General features: G+C 50.6%; 2 protein-coding genes and 1 pseudogene across 6 annotated transcripts; 1 reads left to right on the top strand and 2 right to left on the bottom strand.

Moving 5' to 3' along the window:
• Window positions 1-457: 457 nt before the first annotated feature.
• On the bottom strand, window positions 458-2,557 carry LOC116539671 (annotated as a pseudogene). The gene has a single exon (XR_004264137.1). The product of XR_004264137.1 is annotated as a 60S ribosomal protein L37 pseudogene (transcript).
• A 2,824-nt stretch (window positions 2,558-5,381) lies between these two features.
• On the bottom strand, window positions 5,382-11,410 carry IRGQ (immunity related GTPase Q). Of its 2 annotated transcripts, none has more exons than XM_032262810.1 (3): window positions 11,210-11,410; window positions 10,036-10,567; window positions 5,382-8,285 (listed from the first exon to the last, which is right to left on the bottom strand). In XM_032262810.1, exons 2-3 carry the CDS (start codon window positions 10,563-10,565, stop codon window positions 6,944-6,946), a joined length of 1,872 nt encoding a protein of 623 aa, XP_032118701.1. In that variant the 5' UTR covers window positions 10,566-10,567; window positions 11,210-11,410; the 3' UTR covers window positions 5,382-6,943. The 2 variants fall into 2 exon arrangements, with proteins under 2 accessions (XP_032118701.1, XP_032118702.1); XM_032262811.1 differs by lacking the exon at window positions 11,210-11,410 and adding an exon at window positions 11,127-11,203.
• Window positions 11,411-11,658: 248 nt separating this feature from the next.
• On the top strand, window positions 11,659-15,431 carry ZNF576 (zinc finger protein 576). Of its 3 annotated transcripts, none has more exons than XM_032262827.1 (3): window positions 11,659-11,849; window positions 12,315-12,414; window positions 14,274-15,431. In XM_032262827.1, exons 2-3 carry the CDS (start codon window positions 12,330-12,332, stop codon window positions 14,699-14,701), a joined length of 513 nt encoding a protein of 170 aa, XP_032118718.1. In that variant the 5' UTR covers window positions 11,659-11,849; window positions 12,315-12,329; the 3' UTR covers window positions 14,702-15,431. The 3 variants fall into 3 exon arrangements, with proteins under 3 accessions (XP_032118718.1, XP_032118717.1, XP_032118716.1); XM_032262826.1 differs by having other exon boundaries at window positions 11,659-11,971; window positions 12,318-12,414; XM_032262825.1 differs by having other exon boundaries at window positions 11,659-11,971.
• The last annotated feature ends 7,550 nt before the right edge of the window (window positions 15,432-22,981 follow it).

Genomic DNA, 22,981 nt, shown 5'->3' with positions numbered 1-22,981 from the left:
TTTTTTTTTAAAGGTTTTTTTTTTTGTTTGTTTGTTTGTTTTTTTTTAAGACAGGGTTTCACCATGTTGGTCAGGCTGGTCTTGAACTCCTGACCTCAGGTGATCCGCCCACCTTGGCCTCCAAAGTGCTTGGATTACAGGCGTGAGCCACCACGCCCGGCCAGGTCATTGTCTTGCTCTGTCTCCCAGGCTGGAGTGTGAGTGCAGTGGAGCCATCAGAGCTCACTTTAGCCTTGACTTCCTGGACTCAATCCTCTTGCCTCAGCCTCCCCTCTGTAGCTGGGACCACAAGTGCACACCACCAATCTGGCTAATTTTGTTGTTGATTTTTTTTTTTTAAACCAGAACATTTATTGCATGACTAATTGGTGAAATTCTTTTTTTTTTTTTTTTTTTTTTAAAGATGGGGTTTCTCCACAATGGCCAGGCTGGTCTTGAACTCCTGACCTCAGGTGATCCACCCATCTCGGCCTCCCAAAGTGCTAGGATTACAGGTGTGAGCCACCGCGCCCGGCCAATCTGTGAAATTCTTAAGATGAACTGGATGCTGCAACAGCTGCCCTCTTGGGTTTAGGTGTTGCTCCTTCACGGAATCCATGCCTGAACCTGTGATATACAATTTTTAGGTGCCTCATTCGACCAGTCCCGGTGGTATTTTGTCTTTTAGCCTTGGCACTCCAGTTATACTTCCTCTTGCGCTCGGCGGGGTAGCCACATTTGCCACAGGTCGACTTCTGAAGGTGGTTGGCCTTAGAGCCACAGCGGCGGCACAACGCGTGCATTTTATTGCGACGCTTCCCAAACGATGACATTCCCTTTGTCATCCTGCTTCTGCAACCGGGACCAGAAAAGCTGTTGTTGATTTTTTGTAGAGATGGGGTCTTGCCATGTTGCCCAGGCTGGCCTCGATCTCCTGGACTCATGTAATCCTTCTACCTTTGCCTTCCTAAGTGCTGGGATTCTGGGTACAAGCCACTGTGCTGGGCCAGCCTGGGGTTTGGATGTGGCAGTGGTGGGAGGGGCCCCAAGGGCAGCAAGAGAGGAAGTCCAGTGTGCAACGCACTTTTCAAGCCGCTGCTTGCATCACATTTGCTGTTGTTCTAGTGGTCAAAGCAAATCACATAGTCAAGTCTAGAGTTAGAAGGAGAGCAACAATTCAACTGAATGGCTACAGAAAGGCTGGACCAACTGGGGACATTAATGGGTCCAGCTGGCTCCAGAGGTAAGGTGCTTTACCATCACAAGCTCCCAATGTTTAAACAGGAAGTCTGCCTGCACTCCTTCCAGGGTGGCAAAACTCAGATACTGATAAAGTCTCTTGATCACAGCCCAGTCTTTCCTGGCAGATTCCCCACCATCCCTCCAATCCCCAGACCCAGAGTCTAGGTTTCCAGCACAGTCAAAATCTTGAGGATCTTTTTGTTCCCTCAAACTCCAGAAAAACAGACACACAATAGGATTTCTATTCATTTTTATTCATTCCTCCAAAGGGCACCACAGGCCAACCATATCTTTGATGTGTCCTTCATGGTTCCCCACTGCAGTGGACACAAACCCCTCCACCATTATCCAGGAATATATGGAACTCTGCTGTGGTGATTAGGCTGCCTCGCCCACTCACCCAAGTTTTCCGTGCCTGTTCTGCTTCTGAGGGCAATTCCAAAATTCATCATCAATTTCCTTGAATTCCTGCCTTTAAGAGTCTTCCAGCCCTGTGGTGCCATACAGACACGCTTTGATGGCAGCCAGTGATCTGTCTACACGAGAGTCTTAGTCTTTTCTGCTTGGACGCTCCCAGAGACAGATGCCTATCGACAACCTTATGTCTTCACAAAGACTAAAATTCAATCCCATTGAAAGTCATGATTTAAAAGGTGAACACCCTCACAAAGAGCCCTAACACTCAAGGGTGTCAATATATACAACTATATAAACACAACCAATACACAACTAACTATATCAACACAACCAGCACTCCTCTATGGGCACAGACACACACACACACACACACAAAATTGTCTTGCTTTCTCAGATATGATCTCTGGCATGACTCCTGCTGGCATGAGGGCAGAGGAAATTTAGAGCAGCAAAGCATATAGCAGTGATGTCAGACAGGACCAAATCAGAGATGGTGTCAAAGTGACAGAAAAAGGAGGGGCACATTCTGAGCAAAGGCATGGGATGAGACAAAAGGCGCCCAGACTAGAGCCATCTTGGTGATGCCCAGGGCTGAGTGGCACTCAAGTTTGAGCTCCCAGTGTGTCAGGCTTCTCATGAAAGGGTGCACTATGTTATGAGTGTGTGCACATGTTGTCTGCATGTATATACATACATACGCTTGATTCTCACCATAACCACATGAGGTAGAGGCCATTTGTGGAGTGACATGCTCAAGTCAGTTGAAGGACTACCTGCCCTGAGAGCTAGGCTGATAGAATTTCCAGCTGATGGAAGTTGCATCTGCACTGTCCAATACTGTAGCCACTGATCACACATGGCTACTGAGTATTTGAAATGTTGTTCTATTGCCAATGAGACATAGAATCTTAAGTTTTATTTACTTTTTTTTTTTTTTTTTTAGACGGAGTTTCACTCATGTTACCCAGGCTGGAGTGCAATGGCACAATCTCGGCTCACCGCCTCCTGGGTTCAGGCAATTCTCCTGCCTCAGCCTCCTGAGTAGCTGGGATTACAGGCACACACCACCATGCCCAGCTAATTTTTTGTATTTTTAGTAGAGACGGGGTTTCACCATGTTGACCAGGATGGTGTCGATCTCTTGACCTCGTGATCCACCCGCCTCGGCCTCCCAAAGTGCTGGGATTACAGGCTTGAGCCACCACGCCCAGCCTTATTTACTTTTAATTGAACAGCTGAGGCCAGGTACGGTGGACCATGCCTGTAATCCCAACACTTTGGAAGGCTGAGGTGGGAGGATCATATGAGGTCAGGGGTTCAAAACCAGCTTGGTGGCAGCGTGATGGCTCATACATGTAACCCTAGCACTTTGGGAGGCCGAGGTGGGTGGATCACCTGAGGTCAGGAGTTTGAGACCAGCCTGGCCAACATGGTGAAACCCCATCTCTACTGAAAATAAAAAATTAGCCAGGCGTGGTGGCACACGCCTGTAGTCCCAGCAACTCAGGAGGTTGATGCAAGACAATGACTTCAACTTGGGAGGTGGAGACTGCAGTAAGCCAAGGTCACACCACTGCACTCCAGCCTGGGTGACAAAGTGAGACTCTGCCTGAAAAACTAAAACCATCTTGGTTAACTTAATGAGACCCCCATCTCTAGTTTAAAAAAATTGACACCCACTTCAGTTTTCGGAAAACTATTATATAATTGGAACTGGGATATGTAAATCTACTTCTCCAAATATGAATTTTATGAATTCGAAACACAGGTCAAGCATTTCAGATGAAAAAATTATCATGGTAATTGAGATGTGGTGTAAGTCTAAAATATACACCAGGTTTTGAAGACAGCATAAAACAATGTAAAATAACTCATTTAAAAAACATCGATGACAAGCTAAAATGCTATTTTGGATATACTGGGTTAAGTAAAATATGTTAAAATAAATTTGACCTGTTTCCTTTTAATTGTCTAATGTGGCTATTAGAAAACTTGCTTGTAATTTCAGCACTTTGGGAGGCTGAGGTGGGTGGATAACTTGAGGCCAGGAGTTTGGGACCAGCTTGGCTAACATGGTGAAACCCCATCTCTACTAAAAATACAAAAATTAGCCAGGTGTGATGGCGCATGCCTGTAGTCCCAGCTACTCAGGAAGCTTAGGCAGGATCGCTTGAACCCAGGAGGCGATTGCAGTGAGCTGAGATCACGCCACCGCACTCCAGCCTGGGTGACAGAGCAAGACTGTCACACACAAAAAATTCTTAAAATGACACATGTGGCTTGAATTTTGTTTCTGCTGGACAGTGCTGCCCTGCAGCCCTCCCATTCCATCACATGGGTGACATGCCTGATTGCCAGGGCTTAGACCCTAATATGAGGGCTATAAAGGAGTGTACTAGATATTACAGATATGGATGAATATTCTTCCCCTAAAGCTGAAAGAGCTTTCATGAAAATGCCTGGAGCCATTCAGTATAGAACAAAGCGCTCTTCCCCATGGTGGATATCTCAACTTTGATGGGACAAACAGTGTCAATGGTGGGAGTCCAGGCTGGAGACGGTGGTACCATCCCTCAAGTATCTGCCCTCAGATCAGTTACCCTTGTCTTCAGCTTTTAAGGGAGACAGGATCTCAAAACTATTTAAGGTTCTTCTCTAGCTCTTCCATTTAACAGATGGGAAAATAAGGCACTGTCCAAGTCACACACAGTGACAGCGGCAAAGCCATGCTTGCTTCCCAGGTCCCCTGACCTTGGACAAGGGCGTTCTCTCCCATTAAATGCTTGTTTCTCCCCATCTTGCTCCATTTTCCTATCTTGTGGCAAGAGATCAACAATCTAAATTCCAATCCTAGTTCTGCCACTGATCAATGAGATAAACATTTAGGCTGGCTTTGTGGTGGTTCATACCTGTACTCCCATCAAGGTGCGAGGATCGCTTGAGGCCAGGAGTTCAACACTAGCATGGGCTACAAACCAAAACCTGTCTCTACAAAACACTTGGTGGTGTGCACCTATAGTCCCAGCTACTCGGTAGGCAGAGGTGTGAGGATCATTTGAGCCCAGGAGTTGGAGGTGGCAGTGAATCTCGGTCATGCCACTGTATTCCAGCCTGGACAACAGAGCAAGACCCTGTCTCTAGCATCATAATAATAATAATAAATAGTTACCAAGCACCAATTGTGTCAGGCAGCTATTGTTCTAGATGCTGGGGGAACAACAAAGAACAGGACAGGCAATGGGTCAAACGCCGATAAACAGGTAAATAAATAAGATCGTTTTTCACAGTAATAATTGCTACAAGGAAATTCAACTGGCCGGAGTGAATAATGGGGGACATGAGCTACTTCAGACAGGGTGTCCAGGGAGGGGAAGTTCTCTTTGAGGGGATATTTGAGCTGAGATCTGACCGAGCCAGCCACAAGAAGGTAGATTTGAGAGTAGGACAGGAAGTTGTGAGCGGAGCCTTGCAGGAAAGAGAACAGCAGGGGCAAGATTTCCCAGGCAGGATTCAAGGTGTCCACTCAGGCATCACAAAGAAAATCAGGTGGGCATGATGGCACATGCCTGGAATCCTAGCACTTTGGGAGGCCGAGGCAGGTGGATCACCTGAGGTCAAGAGTTCAAGACCAGCCTGGCCAACATGGTGAAACCCTGTCTCTACTAAAAATACAAAAATTACCCAGGTGTGGTGGGCCGTGCCTGTCATCTCAGCCACTCAGGAGCCTGAGCTGGAAGTGAGCAGAGATCATGTCCCCGCACTTCAGCCTGGGCAACAGAGCAAAACTCCATCTCAAAAAAAAAAAAAAGAAAGAAAAGCCTATCAGGCTGGATGGGAGTGGGAAGGGGCAGGGAATGAGAACAGGCAAGGGCCAGACCTGCAGGGCCTCACTGTGTGCTACTGGGCCTCAAGCCTGCCCTCTCTGGACTTTGTTTGGATTTTCAGATCCTCCTTTTCTGTTTCTGATGCTGAAGAATTCTGTAACCTGCAGCTTTCCCCCTACATGTCGCTAGCAGCCTAGAACATTCCAGGCACTGTGGTTTCTGCCTTTGCTTCACTCACTCCTGGCATATTCCCATGGTCTCAAATGCCTGCCCACTAATTTGGTGGGCCCCTGGCTCAATGCAGCACCCTCTATGTACACAAGAAAGCAGAGCCTCTTGGAGATACCCAAGGCAGCCACACAGAAGTGTTTGGACCAGTGCAGCAGCACAGCTGCTCTTCCAAAAAGGAAGGTGCACAAAACACCAAGGCCAGAAAGGGTTATGGTTAAATGACAGGAGAAACTGAGGCCAAAAACAGATAGATATCCCTAAAGAAAAGAGACAGAGGAACAGACTCCCCAGAAATCACCTGAATCGCTCAGCACCTAGAAAGTGAAGGCAGTTATATCCCTTCCCAGTCACACTCACAGAGGCAGTTGCCGGGATCCCAACACAAGGTTTACAGAAGCTGTATCTCTGAGGTGTGCTTTCCTGCCCTTCCACACCCAGAAGGCCTCATTCCTGGTCCCCAGCTACTCTCAGAGCCCACCATGCCCAGACCTCTTACCCACCTCACCTCATTTTTGTGGGACCACCGTCTCTACAAACAGACTTTTGGAGGGCAGTTAGTAGAAACCCATCTACTCCCCAGGAGTGATCAAGAGCTTTCTCCCACAAGCCCTCAATCCCTCCTCCAGATGCAGACCTCCCCTGACCCAAGAATAGGAACCAAGGTCCCCAGCCATCTTGGAACCCAGGAGGCTGGGACTCCAGAGGACTCCTCAACCCCATAAAGATTCAAAGCCCACTGCTCCTTTGGGACCTGTGTGCAGGCTTTTTCTCCAAGAGAAATGTAGACCCTGTTTCCCTGAGGCTCTGAAGCCCATGAGTTCCAGCTCCCTGGGGCGCTCAGGTCTCCCACCCCTATACTGGAGTTCAGGTCCCAGTCATGGACACCTCCCCACCAATTAGGAAACAGGACTTCGACCCTCCTCCACTGGAGGACTAAACATCCAATAACTCCAGTTTCTACTCCCTAGGAGACAAAGGCATAGTCCCTTCCAGAGTCCCAGCCACCAACTCCCTTCAGGACTGAAGGGTCCGGATGTCATGCCCCATGGTTCCTAAAGAAATCAGGATTCCTGTCCCCCAGATTCTCTGAATCCAGGTGATGAGAAGTCACATATCCCAGCTAGAAGTCAGAGTCCACATCCCCTTCAAGCACCCAGAATTAAGCCCAGACATCCCCTGCCAGAATCTGGATTCCCAAGCCCCCTCCCCTTGAGGTGAAACTTGGGGGAGCCTGGCCCCCATCCCACCCCTCACTGTGCAGACTCAGGGGGTGTCAGCACGGCCTCGGCATCAGCCCGCATCTCATCGAGCGCCTGCAGCAGGACCCCATGAGCCGCGCGGTAGCCCAGGCCACCTGTCGCCGCTGCGCCACCAGCAGGCCACAGAAAGGAGAGTGCGCCCAGTGCTGCGCCCCCAGCAGTGCCCTCACCCGCCCACGCGCCCAGCCTTGCTTCCACCTCAGCCCGCGTCACCGGGCCTGGGAAATGGGCACGCGCTGCCAGCTCCCCAGGAGCCAGACCCAGAGCGCGCTCACGTCGAGCCAGCGCCGCGGGTTCCAGCCCCAGGCCCCGTCGCCATTCGGCCAGCTGACCCCGCAGAAGCGCTACGTCGCATGCCCAGCCCAGTCCTGGGAGTGGTGCTGCCGCCGCCGCCAGGCTAGCCAGCAAAGCTGGCCTCCACGCCCCGGCCCGCAGTGCCGCAGCCTTGGTTCGGGCAGCGCTGGGAGACGCTGGTGGCAGCGCCAGCAGCAGCGCCCCTGCCTGGGCTGTGGGGAGCGCTCGCTGCAGCCATTCGCACAGCCCTGGGAGTCCGCCAGGCCGTAGGGGGAACACTGGCGGCGGTGCCTCCTCCAGTACCTCCCACGTCTCGTCCTCTGGGCTTAACGCGGCGGCCCGCTCTGAGTCCCCACCGCCCGATTTCTTCACGCCAACAACCTGCTGCAAACCCTCGCTGCGAGCTTTCCCAGAACCTTCCCCGCTGCCTGCTTTCTGCGACCCACCGCTATATTTCTCCCTTCCCTGACTGAGTGCATTCTCCAATTCCCCTCCGCCTGCGCTCTTTAAGCTCTCGCTGCTGGGTTTCTCCATCTTGCCTTCTCCTACACACTCCGGATCCTCACCCTCGCCGTCTGTGCGCACGCAGACGAGAGGCGCATCTGGTAGCACCAAGGCCTGGACCTGGGCCCAGTCCTTCTCAGTGGGGGCCCCAGGGGTGACGAGGATGAGGGCATCATAGTGCGAAGGGTGGGAGGTGGCAGCGGGGGTGGTGGCAGTGCCCGCGGGGTCCAGAGGCACAGTCCAGAGCACCACATTCGGGCGCTCTGGGGCCGGGAAGGGAGTGGGTCCCGTGGGCACCGAAGCAGGCGCAGCACCTGGGTCGCCAGGATCCAATCCAAGCAGCGTGTTCAGCACAAGGCCCACGTCAGCCTTGCCGGCCACGGCCAGGTCTAGCCGTGCACTGCCCAGGCGCTCCAGACCTGAGCGTACCCACGACAGCGCAGCCTCCAGGCCGCCGGTCTCAAAGGCCTCGCGCACAGCCTCCAGCTCTGCTGCACCTAGCACCTCGAAACCATCCTGGGCCGGTGGCAGGAGCCTGTGGAGACAAGAAGGCACAGGGTCAAGGGTAGAAGAGGGGCTGGATGACAAGGACTGGGCTATGATGACAATGGCAGAACTTTCCGAATAATCCCAGAGTGGGGCAGCGGCGGGAAAGGGAGGGGCCTAACTGCACAGCAAACAGAAACCGATAGGGAGGGGCCATGATGATATGGTTGGGGCTTAAAGCAATAATGGAGTCTTGATGATTGGATGGCTGGGCTTAAGGTCAGATTTCCCACCCTAGCCTAAAATGGGGATTGGGCTAAGACTTCTATGGAATACAGTATTTGGGGGCGGCGCTTTCCCAAGGGTCAGCTGTGTGAGGCGGGACAAAGCTAAAGAGGGTGGGCCCTAGAACAAAGAATCGCAAATGTGTCTGTCTCAACACTATTTGAGACAAAGTCCCCAAAGGCACTCTTTTCAGAGGTTGGGCCTAAGGAGAGTCAATGAAGGGAAAAATCTCATCTACTAGTTCTTACTAAGGGGGAGTGGCTAAGGTAGTCACCCAGGCAGGTGAAGCTAAGGAAAAAAGATGAGAGTGTACGGGAACAAGGAACTGCCTCTCTCTGAATCTCATTTTAAAGTCTGAAAATGAGGAGGCTGGCAGGTGGGAGAGCCAATTCAGGAGGTAGCCAGCAAGTAGGCACAGAAACGAGAGGGAGCTGGAGAAAGGAGCTGGATGAGGACGCCCCCAAATAATAATGTTCAATGGCCAGGCGCCGTGGCTCACGCCTGTAATCCCAGCACTTTGGGAGGCCAAGGCGGGCAGATCGTGAGGTCAGGAGTTTGAGACCAGGCTGGCCAACATAGTGAAACCCCATCTCTACTAAAAATACCCCCAAAAAAGGAAAAAAAAAAAATAGCTGGGTGTGGGGACGGGCGCCTGTAATCCTAGCTACAAGAGAGGCTGAGGCAGAAGAATTGCTGGAACCCGGGAGGCAGAGGTTGCAATGAGCGGAGATCTCACCTTTGCACTGCAGCCCAGGAAACAGTGTAAGACGCCATCTCAAATAAATAAATAAATAAAATAATATATTTAATAATAACACTCATTGCAGGTATGGCTTTACGGCAACCAAGGTCGCTTGAAAACCAAGCTAATGGTGGAGACCGCTCAGGGATTAGAGTTTTCAGGCAAAATCTTCCAGGGGGCTGGGCACAGTGTCTCATGCCTGTAATTCCAGCACTTTGGGAGGTCAAGGCGGGCAGATCATCTTGGTTGGGCCAGGGCCTGGAAAAATGAGCCTCAGGGCCCCAACAGATAAAGTGTTAAGCCCTTCCCTTCTAATCCTAGGGCTTTGGGAAGCCTGGGTGGGAGCATGGCTTGAGGCCAGGAGTTTAAGACTGGCCTGGGGAAGCAGCGAAATCCTATTTTGCAGCCTGTAGTACTGGCTACTCTGGAGGCTGAGGCAGAAGGGTCATTTGAGCCCAGGAGGTGGATGCTCTCAGTGAGTTAGGATTGTGCCACTGTACTCCAGTCTGTCTTAAAAACAGGCTGGGTATGGTGGCTCGCGACTGTAATCCTAGCACTTTGGGAGGCTGAGGCGGGAGTATCGCTTAAGGCCAGGAGTTCAAATTCAACCTAGCCAACCTAGCGAGATCCTGTCTCTGAGGGAAAAAAAACAAATAATAATAGAGTTAAGATTTGCCTCAAACTCACTGGGGGAGGGATCTCACGGACCTCAAAGAGGACCTAGGTGCTTAGGGTCTCAGCTAAGGGATCCAGCCAGAAAGCCGACACTCACCTCCTCAGCGCTTCTGCCTGGCTCTGCAGTGCCACCCGGAGGCGCTCTAGCTCCTCGCAGCCTTCGCAGCTGCTGCAGTTCGCCGGTAGCACAAACAGATCCGCGGCTCCTAACCCAGCGCTGTTCAGCAGAGCTGCAGTCTGATCACGGGCCTGGGTGGCATTCTGTGAATCCCCAGAACGGAGGTTCCGCACAGCCAGTAGCGGCGTCCCTCGGGCCAGGGCGGCCCGCGCTGCCTCTCCCAGGGCTGGGGCCAAGGGTTCGCCGTTCCCCTCAGGTCCAGGCAGCACCAGTACCAGCACGTTGGCTTCCGCCGCCCAGGGCCCGGGCGCTGCGGGTGGGCAGCTCAGCTCGCCCAGAAAAAGGCCTGGGCCCGCAGCTCTCAGGCTGGGGACCCCGGAGTCCGGCCGTCCCTCGGGAGCCTCGAGTGTCTCCACATCCTTGTCGCACAGCGCTGCGATCAGCGCAGACTTTCCCAAGCCTGGAGGCCCGATGAATAAGGCGGTCACGTCACCCTGCGGCGGAGGCATGGCTGGAAAGCAACGGGTGGAGAAGACACGGGTCAGGGAACACCTGACCTTTTTCTTTCCCAGCCGCCCCACCCGGAACCCAGGCCTCAATCCTCCACTCTGTCCCCTTCGATTCTTAAGCGTCACTCTCCAGGACCTAAAAAATCCAGAGCCCAGACGCTATTCCCCCGGGATCCCAGGCGTCCTGTCTGTCCACCTTCTTTCTAGATGGAAACGTTTCCCTTTTTGCTTCAAAAACTCAAAAATCAGGGTGGTGGCTCATGCGTGTAATCCCAGAGCTTTGAGAGGCCAAGGCGGGAGGATCGCTTGAGGCCAGGAGTTCGAGACCAGTCTGGGTAACATGTGGGACTCGCTGATGGGAGTCCCTGTCCCTATAAAAAATAAAATTTAGCCGGGAGTGGTGCCGCGCGCCTGTAGCCCAAGCTACTCGGAAGGCTGCGGTGGGAGGATCGCTTGAGCTCAGGACGTGGAGGCTGCAGTGGGCCATGATCGCACCACCGCACTCCAGCCCCGGCGACAGAGCAAGGCCATCTCTCAAAAATAAATAAAAATAAATAAAACCTCAGAAATCTGGCTTCCAGTCCCTCCTCCCTCGGACACACTGTTGTTTTTATCCTCCCCCCTCCGCCTTCCAAATCACCAACCGAGCAGAGCCGACCCACGGGAGAGCGCAGTCGGTGGCGGTGGGTCAGTCACTGAGAAGCTCGACCCTAGGCCGCGGCGGACGGAGGCCGAAGAGGCCAGAACGCCGTGATTTAGAGATGCCGGGACGCGTCCCGGTGGCTTTAACCTGACGTCACTCCCTCAACCAAGGGGGTGTGTCTTGGAAGCGAGACTGCAGAAAACCAGACCTTCGCAGCGCCTGCGCAGAACGGCCAAAGTGCGCACGCCCCTCTTCCGCGGCCTCAGGACCTAGAACAATGAGGGAGTCAACGCGCCTGCGCGCCACGAGCGCCTACTCATTCAAGCACAAAAACCTTAGGTATCTACGGCACAGGGTGCTGTAACGTCATCATAACGCGCCCTAGTGCAGAGAAGGACCCCTCCCGTTATTTTCAGCACCGGGCTGGTGCGACTGTACTACTGCCGGATGGCAAATCCGGGCTCTCGGCTCCGAGAGACTCATGTGGCGAAAGGGCGCGGAAACCACGGGGGACCCTGAGACTAAGTGGGTCCTATCCCACTTCTCTCTGGGTGGCGGCGCTGTGGCGAGAGACTGACAGGCGCAGCGAAAGGCAGCCCTCCGCTCTGCGGAGGAAAACAGAGGCCTGGGAGCAGGAACCTGTAGGCAGCGCTTGCGGGTAGCGGGATACTGGCTGCAAGCGCGCGTGGGAGGCGGGGGCTCTGGGCGGAACAAAAATCACAGGATGTCAGAGGATGTTTCCCGGGAAGAACTGGGATAAAGGGTGGGTATCACTACCTACCTCAAGACACTTGAGACTGGGATGACGCTGGTGTCAAAGATAAAGGCTCCCACGCTGAGTTCAGTGACTTTGATGCAGCAGGTCACAGGTCACACCAGTGAGAAGACTCTAGGGGAGTCCCAAACCCCGGAAGTCCAGTCTTTTGGGAGATTTGAAGTTTCTCTTAACAAGAACTCCACCAATTAGAGTTCAAGGATAGAGTATGTCGTAGGGGTCAAAGGCAGGCAAGGAGAGCCTCTGGCGATGTCAAAGGTCATAGACTTAGGGTGCCCTCTGCTGGTAACAGATGAACAGCTTCACTCATGCCCGCTCCTCTCTTGACTAGAAGGGTCCCAGCACCATGGAGGACCCGAACCCTGAAGAGAACATGGAGCAGCAGGATTCACCCAAGGACAGAAGTCCCCAGAGCCCAGGAGGCAACATCTGTGAGTACACATGGCTGGCTGGCTAGAGGAGGGTGGGCTGCAGGAGCTGACGCTAAGATCTCTGTGGCACTTGTGTCCAAGGCCCCACAGAGTTTCGCCTGTCGAGAAGGTGCTGTAATGGCCCCTAAACTGCTCTAGAAGGAAGTGCCTCTCCTCACACCTGCTTTTGTGGCCAGAGTACTCACCCTCCTCTGGCCGCATAAGCAGGATTGCAGTGCTTATGCATTCAGAGGGATAAAGTGGCTTCCAGGAGAGGCTTGGGTTGGAGATGTGGCTCAGAATAGTTTTACTGGGAGAGAAGCCCCAAGATCCTAGTTCTGACTCTGCCCTAGACTTTCAGTGTTAACTTGGGCCTTGGTTTCCCTGACTGTCAAGAGGCTGGCACTACCCACCTCACAGGGTGGTTATGGGATTAACTGCAGCAAAGGGGACAGCTGGGTGTTAATGATGGTAGCCAATTTGGTATGTAATAGCAGTATCTCCTGCTGAATGTTTTATTATGTGCTACGTATATTTATTCTTATGAATGATTTTAACATTCATTATCTCACTCAGTCCTTCTAATAACAGGCCCTTTAAACTGGGAACTGAGGCAGAGAAAGGTATTTCTAACAAGAGCTGTAGTCTCAATGCCCTTGAGCCAGAGACTACCAGGAACACACCCGCAGTTGAACACGTTGGGTTTATCACTTAGTGCAATGAAAAACACACACCATGGGAGAACTGTGGGGTGACTCACTAAGTGTTAAAAACGACATAGGATTTGGGCTTGTGGGTGGTGGTTTTGGAAAAGGTTCCAGCAAAAGTGTTGTTTGGCTCTGGATTGGATGCCACCAGGAAGCAGCGGCAATTCTATGATTGGCTATTTTAATAAATCTTATGCAGAAGGAGGAAGAAGGTGAGGCTCAAGTTCTGACTGATAAAGCAGCAGCAGACATTCACATTAGCCAGGATAGGAGGAAGTTTGGTCATTTGTCTGCTTGGACAGTATTCATATTTTGTCTGTGTTCAGACGTTATGATGATGTAGTCTTGTCTTGATTCATTCCTGTCACAGCGTGGCCTTGGCTGTCCTTGATGTTCTGTGAAATTATTTATGTTCAACAGAACACCAAGGTCTAGCTGTGAGTACCAGAGCCGATCCTGGATGTCAAGCTGCATTTGTCTGTATCATTAGTCACCATTGCAAACGACTATATAGCAATTCAGTTATTCCTTCCAGTGGTCCTATGGAGTAGATACTGTTATTAGCACATTTTCCAGATAAAGAAACTGGTTAAATTGTGTCTAGGAAGTGGCGGAACAGTCTGGCTCCAAAGGTTGGGCTGTAATCACCATACCCCTCTATTGGGCTGGCCGACTCTGGGCTCCACCATTTCCTTTCCTAGCCTCATGATTATGGGCAACTTGCCTAACCTTTTTTTTTTTGGGAGATGGAGTCTCACTCTGTCGCTCAGGCTGGAGTGCAGTGGCATGATGTCGGCTGACTACAACATCTGCCTCCCAAGTTCAAGCAATTCTCCTGCCTCAGCCTCCTGAGTAGCTGGGACTACAGGTGAACACCGCCATGCCCAGCTAATTTTTTGTATTTTAGTAGACATGGGGTTTTACCGTGTTGCCGAGGCTGGTCTTGAACTCCTGGGCTCAGGTAATTCACCCACCTCAGCCTCCTAATCTCTTTGAATCTCTGTTTGTTTGTCCATAAAATGGGTCCAAGAACAGTTCTGTGTGGTTGTCCAGCATTAGCACAGAATCTAGCACATAGCACACTCAATGTTAATTGCTGGTGTGATTCTGGGGCTCAGGAGAGGTTCTGGAGACTTCCACTGGCCTCCCCTGACCTCTTCCCACATCCCTCAGGCCACTTGGGGGCCCCGAAGTGCACCCGCTGCCTCATCACCTTCGCGGATTCCAAGTTCCAGGAGCGTCACATGAAGCGGGAACACCCAGCGGATTTCGTGGCCCAGAAGCTGCAGGGGGTCCTGTTCATCTGTTTCACCTGTGCCCGCTCCTTCCCCTCTTCCAAAGCCCTGATCACCCACCAGCGCAGCCACGGTCCGGCCACCAAGCCCACCCCACCGGTTGCAACCACTACTGCCCAACCCACCTTCCCTTGTCCTGACTGTGGCAAGACCTTTGGGCAGGCTGCTTCTCTCAGGCGACACCGCCAGATGCATGAGGCCCGAGCCCCTCCTGGCACCTTCGCCTGCACAGAGTGTGGTCAGGACTTTGCTCAGGAAGCAGGGCTGCATCAACACTACATTCGGCATGCCCGGGGGGAGCTCTGAGTGCAGCTTAAGCCTCTCCATGGTGACAGGTGGCGTTGTGGCCCATGAGACCCACCCATGATATGGGGTGCAGGAACTCTGGGGGCCCTGAGGGATTTGCTTCCCTCCCCTGGGAGGGCAGATGGCTCTTAATAAAGAGGACCCAGAAGATTCTCATTTAGAGCTTCAGTCTTTGGAGGACACAGGGTCTTCAGGAGACGGTGACATCAGACAATAATGAGATCTTTTGTTTAGAAAAAAATGGGAAGAGAGTACGGGAGAGAAATTGTGTCTCCCTAATTCCCAGTTAAACACTTAGCTGTGGATTGTGCCATCACCCTTCATTCTTCACAGATGGATACCATGGGCTGTGGGAGCAAACTGCCCTGGACCTTTGCCTGAATGAGGGCAGGGAAGGTAAGGTGTTGCTGGCCTGTAGTGCCCCTGGATGAGTTCCAGATGTGGGGCAACTTGGGCCTTTGGGGAGGGGGCAGCAAAGTTGGGAGCTGGACCCCAATTGAGTGGGGGTGGAAATTTGAGTCCTTGAGTCTATTCCCACCCCCTGCCAGCCCTCCTCATTCAGAGGGGCTATGGCACTAGTCCCCTGATAATTTATGCCTTGTTTAAATAATTTTGGATATCATTCTAGTCATGAAATATTTTTTCATATGTGTAGGTGAAATGGTATGAATAAGCTAACGAGAATAGTATCTAAAAACAAAACATCCATATTAAAATATCTAAACCGGGAGTTCTGGCTTTTGAGTGGGAATTTCCAGAGAACATAAGGGTGTGGGCAGGTGGGAGAACTCAGGGCAGAGTTGGCCTCGCCTTGTGGGGAAACTGATTTGGAATCAAACAGAGATGCCTTCTGTTTCAGGTTTTATTTGGCCAACACTGGGAGATTTCTCATTAAGATCCTATTTTCAGCTCTCTTGAAAGGCCCAACCCAGGCTGACATTGTCAGCAGGGGCAGGGCAGAAGCTACAACAGGCTGGAGCAAGCAGTGGGTGTCACCATCAACTGGAGATGAGTCCCACCAGGCCAGTATTACCCCCTTAGTTACCTGCCCTGCACCTGCAGACAATGGTCAATGCCCTGAATATAACACTTGTAGACTCTGTTTATGTGGAGGGATGTTTTTAAAGCCCACAGGTGAGGTGGATGTGGTAGACTGATCACTATCAGTTTTTAGCTAGGCACATGGTAGCTGAAAGACTACATTTCCCAGATTCCTTTGCAGCTAGATGTGGCCATGTGACTGAGTTCTTGCTAAATTCCTGGGTAGAATGTTCAAGCTTAAGAAAGGGGTGGCAGGGTGCGGTGCGGTGGCTCATGCCTGTAATCCTAATGCTTTCGGAGGCCAAGGCGGGTGGATCACCTGAGGTCAGCTGTCTGAGAACAGCCTGGCCAACATGGTGAAACCCTGTCTTTACTAAACTACAAAAATTAGCTGGTTGTGGTGGCACAGGTCTGTAATCCCAGCTACTTGGTAGGCTGAGGCAGGATTGCTTGAACCTGGGAGACAGAGGTTGCAGTAACCCAAGATTGTGCCACTGAACTTCAGTCTGGGTGACACAGCAAGACTCCATTTAAAAAAGAAAAAGGAACATACCCTTTTTCCAACTTTCTAACTGTAATATAGACATGGTATCCAGCCATCTCAGACCATAAGGACAAGAGCAACACGTGGGATGGCAGAGCAACAAGATAGCAGGAGCCTGGGTCTCTGGTGGTAAACTACCATACCAGCCCACTTTCATATTGCTATCTAAGAAACAAACTTCTATCTTACTTAAGCCACTATTATTTTGGGTCTCTGTCACATGCAACAAGACAGGGGTCTGCAAACTATTGCCAAGTCTAGCCTGCTACCTGGTTTTGCAAATAAAATTTTATTGTAGCCAGGCGTGGTGGCACATGCCTGTGGTCCCAGCTACTCGTGAGGCTGAGGCAGGAGAATTGCTTGAACCCGGGAATCAGAGGTTTCAGTGAGCCAAGGTCATGCCACTGCACACCAGCCTGGGCAACGAGTGAGACTCAGTCTCAAAAAACATTTACTGGAACACAGTTTTTTACTCACTACTTACGTATTGTTGATGACTGCTTTTGCCAAGAACAGCAAATATGAGTAGTTGCAACAGAGATCCTTATGGCCTACAAAACTTAAAATAGTTAACATCTAGCCCTTTACAGAAGTTTGCCTACTCCTGGTCTAAGTAATAAGACATTCAACCTACTCTGAGTCTGGAAAAGGAGGACTTTCCATCCTGGGAAACACTTTTACTAGGTAGGTAGGTAGAGGGTGTGTGTGTGTTTTGGGGCAGGGCTACCCTGGATCTCTTTGCTAGGGTCACTTATGGGGAGACTGGTTGGAGTTAGTAGACCATCACTTTTTTTCAAAATACCAACTTCATGAAAAGCCAGATATTTCCTCTGCCTCCTGGTGAATGCTCAGAAGTTTCACACTACCCCCACAGTGGTTCCCCTAAACCCAAACCTAAGGATCTAATCCCACATGCTCTCCCGAGATAGCAACCTGCCCAAGTACACCCGGGCTTCCTGTTCTCTCCAGACATCACAGATTCTCTAAATAGCATCACTGATGACTTCCACATCTTTATCTGCAGACTAAACCCCAGACATAAGATATAACCACTTGAATAACAAATGGAGATCTCAAAATGGGTCAGCATGACTCCTGCAGCCCGACCTGCACCACCAATGCCATCATGTCAGTAAACTGTGCACTCTTATTTTTAAATTTTTTTGAGTCTTGCTCTGTGTCCCAGGCTGGAGTGCAGTGGCGCGATCTTGGCTCAGTGAAGCCTCCGCCTCCCGGGTTCAAGCAATTCTGCAACCCCAGCCTCCTGAGTAGCTGGGGTTACAGGTGTGCGCCACTATAACCAGCTAATTTTTATATTTTTAGTAGAGACAGGGTTTCACTATGTTGCTCAGGCTGATCTCGAACTCCAGGACTCCAGTGATCCGCCCTGGGTCTCCCAAAGTGCTGGGATTGTACTGCACCTGGCCTTTTTTTTGAGACAGGGTCTCACTGTGTCACCTAGGATAGAGTGCAGTGGCAAGCAAGGCTCTCTGCAGTCTTGACCTTCTCAGGCTCAGATGATCCTCCCACCTCGGCCTCCCTCCCTGTAGCTGTGACTGCAGGTGTGCACCACCATGCCTGGCTAAGTTTTTGTAGAGATGGAGTTTCACCATGTCCAGGCTGGTCTTGAACTCCTGGGCTCAAACAATCCACCCACCCTGGTCTCCCAAAGTGCTAGGATTACAGGTGTGAGCCACCGTGCCTGGCTGACTTTCAGCCTCCTAACACCTGTGTAACTACTGCCTATGTTAAATCCTCTTTGGGGAATGCCTGGCCTGGTTCCAAATCCTGAAGGGGTGCTGGCTGAATGACCCAACTCCTGATTCCTAGTGTCTCCCATGATCCTTAGGAATATTTGCCAATGGATGGAAATTCTCTATACTTGTCCTTAGAAATCCTGTCTTATTTCTAAAAAGGCAGAAGATGGGATGGGGTGCTGCTCCAGGAAATAAAACCCATGATCACACTTATCTTTGTGCTGTGGTTGAATGTATGTGTTCCCCTAATATTCATATGTTGGGAATCTAAGACTCCATATGATAGTATTCAGATGTGGGGCCTCTAGGAGACGGTTAAGTCATGAGGGCTCTGCCCTCATGAACAAGATAAGTGCCCTTACAAAAGGACCCGAGGGAAGTAGGTAGGCCTTCTCCCCTTCCATCTCTCCTACCATCTGAGGACACGGTGGTCATCCCTTTTTGCCACCTTCCACTATGTAAGGCCGCAGCAAGAAGGCACCAACTTGGAAGCAGAAGCTGATCTCAAACGAACTCTACGCCTCTAGTGATCTAGAACTCCAGGCCAAATTAGATCAGACACCAAATCTGCTGGTTCCCTGACCGGGACTCCCCAGTCTCCAGAACCATGAGAATTAAACCTTTGTTCTTTATGAATTACCCAGTCTCAGGTATTTTGTTACAGCCGCACAAATGGACTAAGACACTGTTGTTTTAATGAGCCCGGAATTTCTGCTGATGATTCTGAGGTTCTATGACGTGAAGCTGTAATGGTTATGAAAGCCACAGTTCAGAGTGGATCAATGTCAAGTTTGGAGATTCTGGGATGAGAAGTGTGAGTTTTGAAAAATGCTTTGGGCCGGGCGCGGTGGCTCAAGCCTGTAATCCCAGCACTTTGGGAGGCCGAGGCAGGTGGATCACAAGGTCAAGAGATCGAGACCATCCTGGTCAACATGGTGAAACCCCGTCTCTACTAAAAATACAAAAAATTAGCTGGGCATGGTGGCACGTGCCTGTAATCCCAGCTACTCAGGAGGCTGAGGCAGGAGAATTGCCTGAACCCAGGAGACGGAGGTTGCGGTGAGCCGAGATCGCGCCATTGCACTCCAGCCTGGGTAACAAGAGCGAAACTCCGTCTCAAGAAAAAAAAAAAAAAAAAAAAAAAAAAATCTCACCAAAAAAAATGCTTTGGTCTGAAATCCTGTAACGGGTGCCAAAGATGCAAATGCTGGCCAAGCACGGTGTTTCACACCTGTAATCCCAGCCCTTTGGGAGGCTGAGGAAGGAGGATCATTTGACGTTAGGAGTTCGGGACCAGCCAGGCCAACATAATGAAACCCATCTCTACAAAAAAAACACAAAATTTAGCGGGGGTGATGGCACGCACCATGATCCCAGCTATTCAGGAGGCTAAGGCACAAGAATTGTTTGAACTCGGGAGGCGGAGGCTGCAGTGAGCCGAGATCACACCACTGCACTAAAGTCTGGGCGATAGAGCGGGACTGCATCTAAAAACAAACAAATAACATTAAAAAAAAAAATGCCTTTCTGGGCCAAGCAGGCAGGGTGTGGGGTGTAGAGATGTGAGACAGTGGTAACTGGGCACATAAGAGTGAATGCCTCCCCTACAGTAAGTGACTCCTACTCAGCTCCAACAAACTACTGCCCCAATGGGATGGGGGGTTCAGCGAAACAGATGTCACAATTTCCAAGAGTCCAGAAACTTCCATTTTTTAAATGTGAAATTACCCATTTTTCAATGGTAACCAATGTTTAAAAAATGCAATAGCTTTGTAGAGACCAGATACACTCTGTAATGTAATGTAACGTAATGTAATGTAATGGTGGCTGTGGGTGCTAGACTGTTATTTCTAGTGTGTGGCTTAGCAGCTAAGAGTGGATGGGCCTGCATCCATTTGTCTGGGTAAAACCCAGGGCTCTGCTGCTTACTGGCTGTGTGGCCTCTAGCAGGTAACTCAACCTCTCTGTGCCTCTGTTGTAGCTGGGTTTTTTTTGGGACAGAGTCTCACTCCACCGCCCAGGATGGAGTACAGTGGTGTGATCTCGGCTCACTGCAAAATCTGCCTCCCAGGTATGAGTGATTCACCAACCAAGTAGCTGGGACAACAGGTACACGCCACCACACCTGGCTAAGTTTTTGTATTTTTGGTAGAGATGGGGTTTTGCCATGTTGGCCAGGCTGGTCTTAAACTCCTGACCTCAGGCAATCCCCCTGCCTTGGCCTCCCAAAGTGCTGGGATTACAGGCATTGAGTCACTGTGCCTGGCCTGTCATAGCAGTCATAAAAGGATCATAAAAGTAGCCTCAGGCTGGACATCGGCCCACTCCCCACAATCAAATAAAGTTATTTTCTCATTCCCAGCCAGAAAAAAAAAAAAAGTAGCCTCTAAGTATCATTATGAGCACTCCAATTATTAAGAGGACTCAGACTTGGAGAGAATGCCAGTCAGTATATGGCCCCTATGGGCTGGTTCTCTGGTGCTCTCTGACCTCATCTTCTACCTATCTTCCCCTGCCTTTCTCAGTTCCAGCCCAGTGGCCCTGTGTCCTCTTCCCAAACACCCCAAGTGGACTCCCACCTCAGGCCATTGCACTTACTGTCCCCACAGACAGCCACAGGCCCACTCCTGCCCCTCTCTAGGTCTCTTCTCTATGTCACTTCAGTGAAGCCTTCCCTGACCACCCTACTTAAAATTGCAACCTTCAAACACACACAAGCTTCCTACCCTGTTCCTTTTTCTCCATAGCACTTATGACTATCTTACATTCCATATATTTTGTATATTTAACTTAAATACATGATTACTGTCTTCCTCATTATAACCTCCACGAAGGCAGGGAGTTTTTGTTAATTGCGTTCACTGCTGTATTCCCAACTCCCAGAGCAGTGCCTGCCATCTCATAGGTGCTCAATAAATCCTTGTTGGGTGAATGAGTCAAAAACAGTCCCTAACTTGTAAGGAACTGATGTGATTGTCCACATAAAGCACTGAGCTCAGGGCCTGGTCCACCATGAGCGCTGACTTAATGATGGCCATTACGGTAATTCAGGTTCTATTCTTGAAGGTTCTTAGTTTCCAAGCTTCTATGAGTTAACACATGTAAAGTGCCTTAGAACAGGGCTGGTTGCCCAGTAAATGCTCAGTAAATGATAGCTATTATTATAATTAGGCTTCTATTTTCCAAGCAGCTTCGGTGCCAAGTTTCTGTGAATTATCAATTAGTACTTCCCATCTCACAGCCCAAGCCCAAGTTTTGGCAAGGCTGTAAGGAGCTGGTCCTCTGCTACCCTTTGACCTCATCCTCACAGCTCTAGCCTCCTTGACACGCCAGGCAGGCTCCTGCCTCCTCCAGCCTGGAGTGCTCTTCCCCATTGATGTACGTGGCTCTCCACCCGCTTCAGGTCTGTCACCTTTCCAGGAAGGACTACGCTCTAAAATTGCAACCACCTTCCAGAACAGATCTCCCTTCAGTGCTTTTAAAAAATTTTTTTGTTGGGATAAATTCTTGCCATCATCCAGGCTGGAGTACACTGAGTCCAGTGGCACAATCACAGCTCACTGCAGCCTCAACCTCCGAGGCTCAAGCAATCCTCCTACCTCAGCTTCTTGAACAGCAGGGACCATAGGCATGCACCACCATGCCCAGCTAATTTAATTTTTTTGTAGATGGGGTCTCATCGTGTTGCCCAGGCTGGTCTTCAACTCCTGGCCTCAAGAATCTTCCCACCTCAGCCTCCCTAAGTGCTGGAATTACAGGCATGAGCCACTGTGCCCGGCCTCCCTTCAGTCCTTTTTCTTTTTTTTGAGACAGGGTCTCACAGTTGCCCAGGCTGGAGTGCAGTGGCAGGATCATGGCTCACTGCAGCCTTAACTTCTCAGGCTCAAGCAGTCCTCCCACCTAAGCCTCCCTAGTAGCTGGGACTACAGCCGTGCACCATCATGAGCCCAGCTAATTTTTTGTATTTTGTAGACACGGAGTTTTGGCATGCTGCCCAGGCTGGTCTGGAACTCCTGGGCTCAAGTGATCCGCCCACCTCAGTGCTGGGGTTTCAGGAGTGAGCTGCCATGCCAGGCCTTTCAGTTCTTTACTGTTCTCACAGCATTTATCAGCACCCAGCATATGCTGTATCTTACTCGTTTATGTCTGTCTTTACCAGCAGCCTCTCCCCACTCCCATGTAAGCTCCATGAGGACAAGGATTTTTATTTTATTCACTGGTATATTCCCAATGCTTAGCACACAGAAAGTACTCAAAAGTATCTGTTAAATGAATTAATGGATCACAATCCCGATCTCATAGGGTTATTCTGAGAAGCTGATAATCTCATGCAAATTAAGTGCAGCACTCTGTAAGTGCTGGGAAAATGGCAGCTGTAATTATCATTAAGGTTCTATTTTTGTAAGTTCCTAGATGCACCATTTCTATGAGTCAATATATATAAAGCCCTTGGACTGGCACCAGACACCCAGGAAGCGCTGAGGAAGCGTAGCTGTGATTATAATTAAAGTCCTCTGTGGAAGTTCCTAGGCGATGTGGCAGAAAGCCCTCGCTGTCCTCCATGAACTGTTTTCTGCTTTCTGGGCGCTTGGCTAGACTGCTTCTCCCAGGTTTTTTTTGCAGTTAGCTGTGGCCACGTATCTAATTTCTCAGCAAAGGCGTATCAATGGAAGCAGTGTGTGGCCCTGGCAGGCCAGGGCTCGTAAGACAACACGTGCACCTCACCAGGCTCCCTGTCCTCTTCTGCCAGCAGGACCCAGGACATGGCCACCCGGTCTGGACCATGGGGGAAACAACAGGCTTAAGGGATGGCCTGGGTCCCCAAATGACTCACCCAGCACTATTATGTGAGTGAGAAACAAAATTCTATTGTTAGAGCCTTTACATTATGGGGTCTGTGGGTAAATACATGGAAACCTCATCGAATATAAACACGTA

This window comes from Sapajus apella, unplaced genomic scaffold (genome assembly GCF_009761245.1).
Source record: "Sapajus apella isolate SASKATOON/1434 unplaced genomic scaffold, GSC_monkey_1.0 scaffold130, whole genome shotgun sequence".
Taxonomy (NCBI): Eukaryota; Metazoa; Chordata; class Mammalia; order Primates; family Cebidae; genus Sapajus; species Sapajus apella.
The sequence above is the reverse complement of the archived record's forward strand: the minus strand, read 5'-3'. Positions and strand labels throughout refer to the sequence as shown.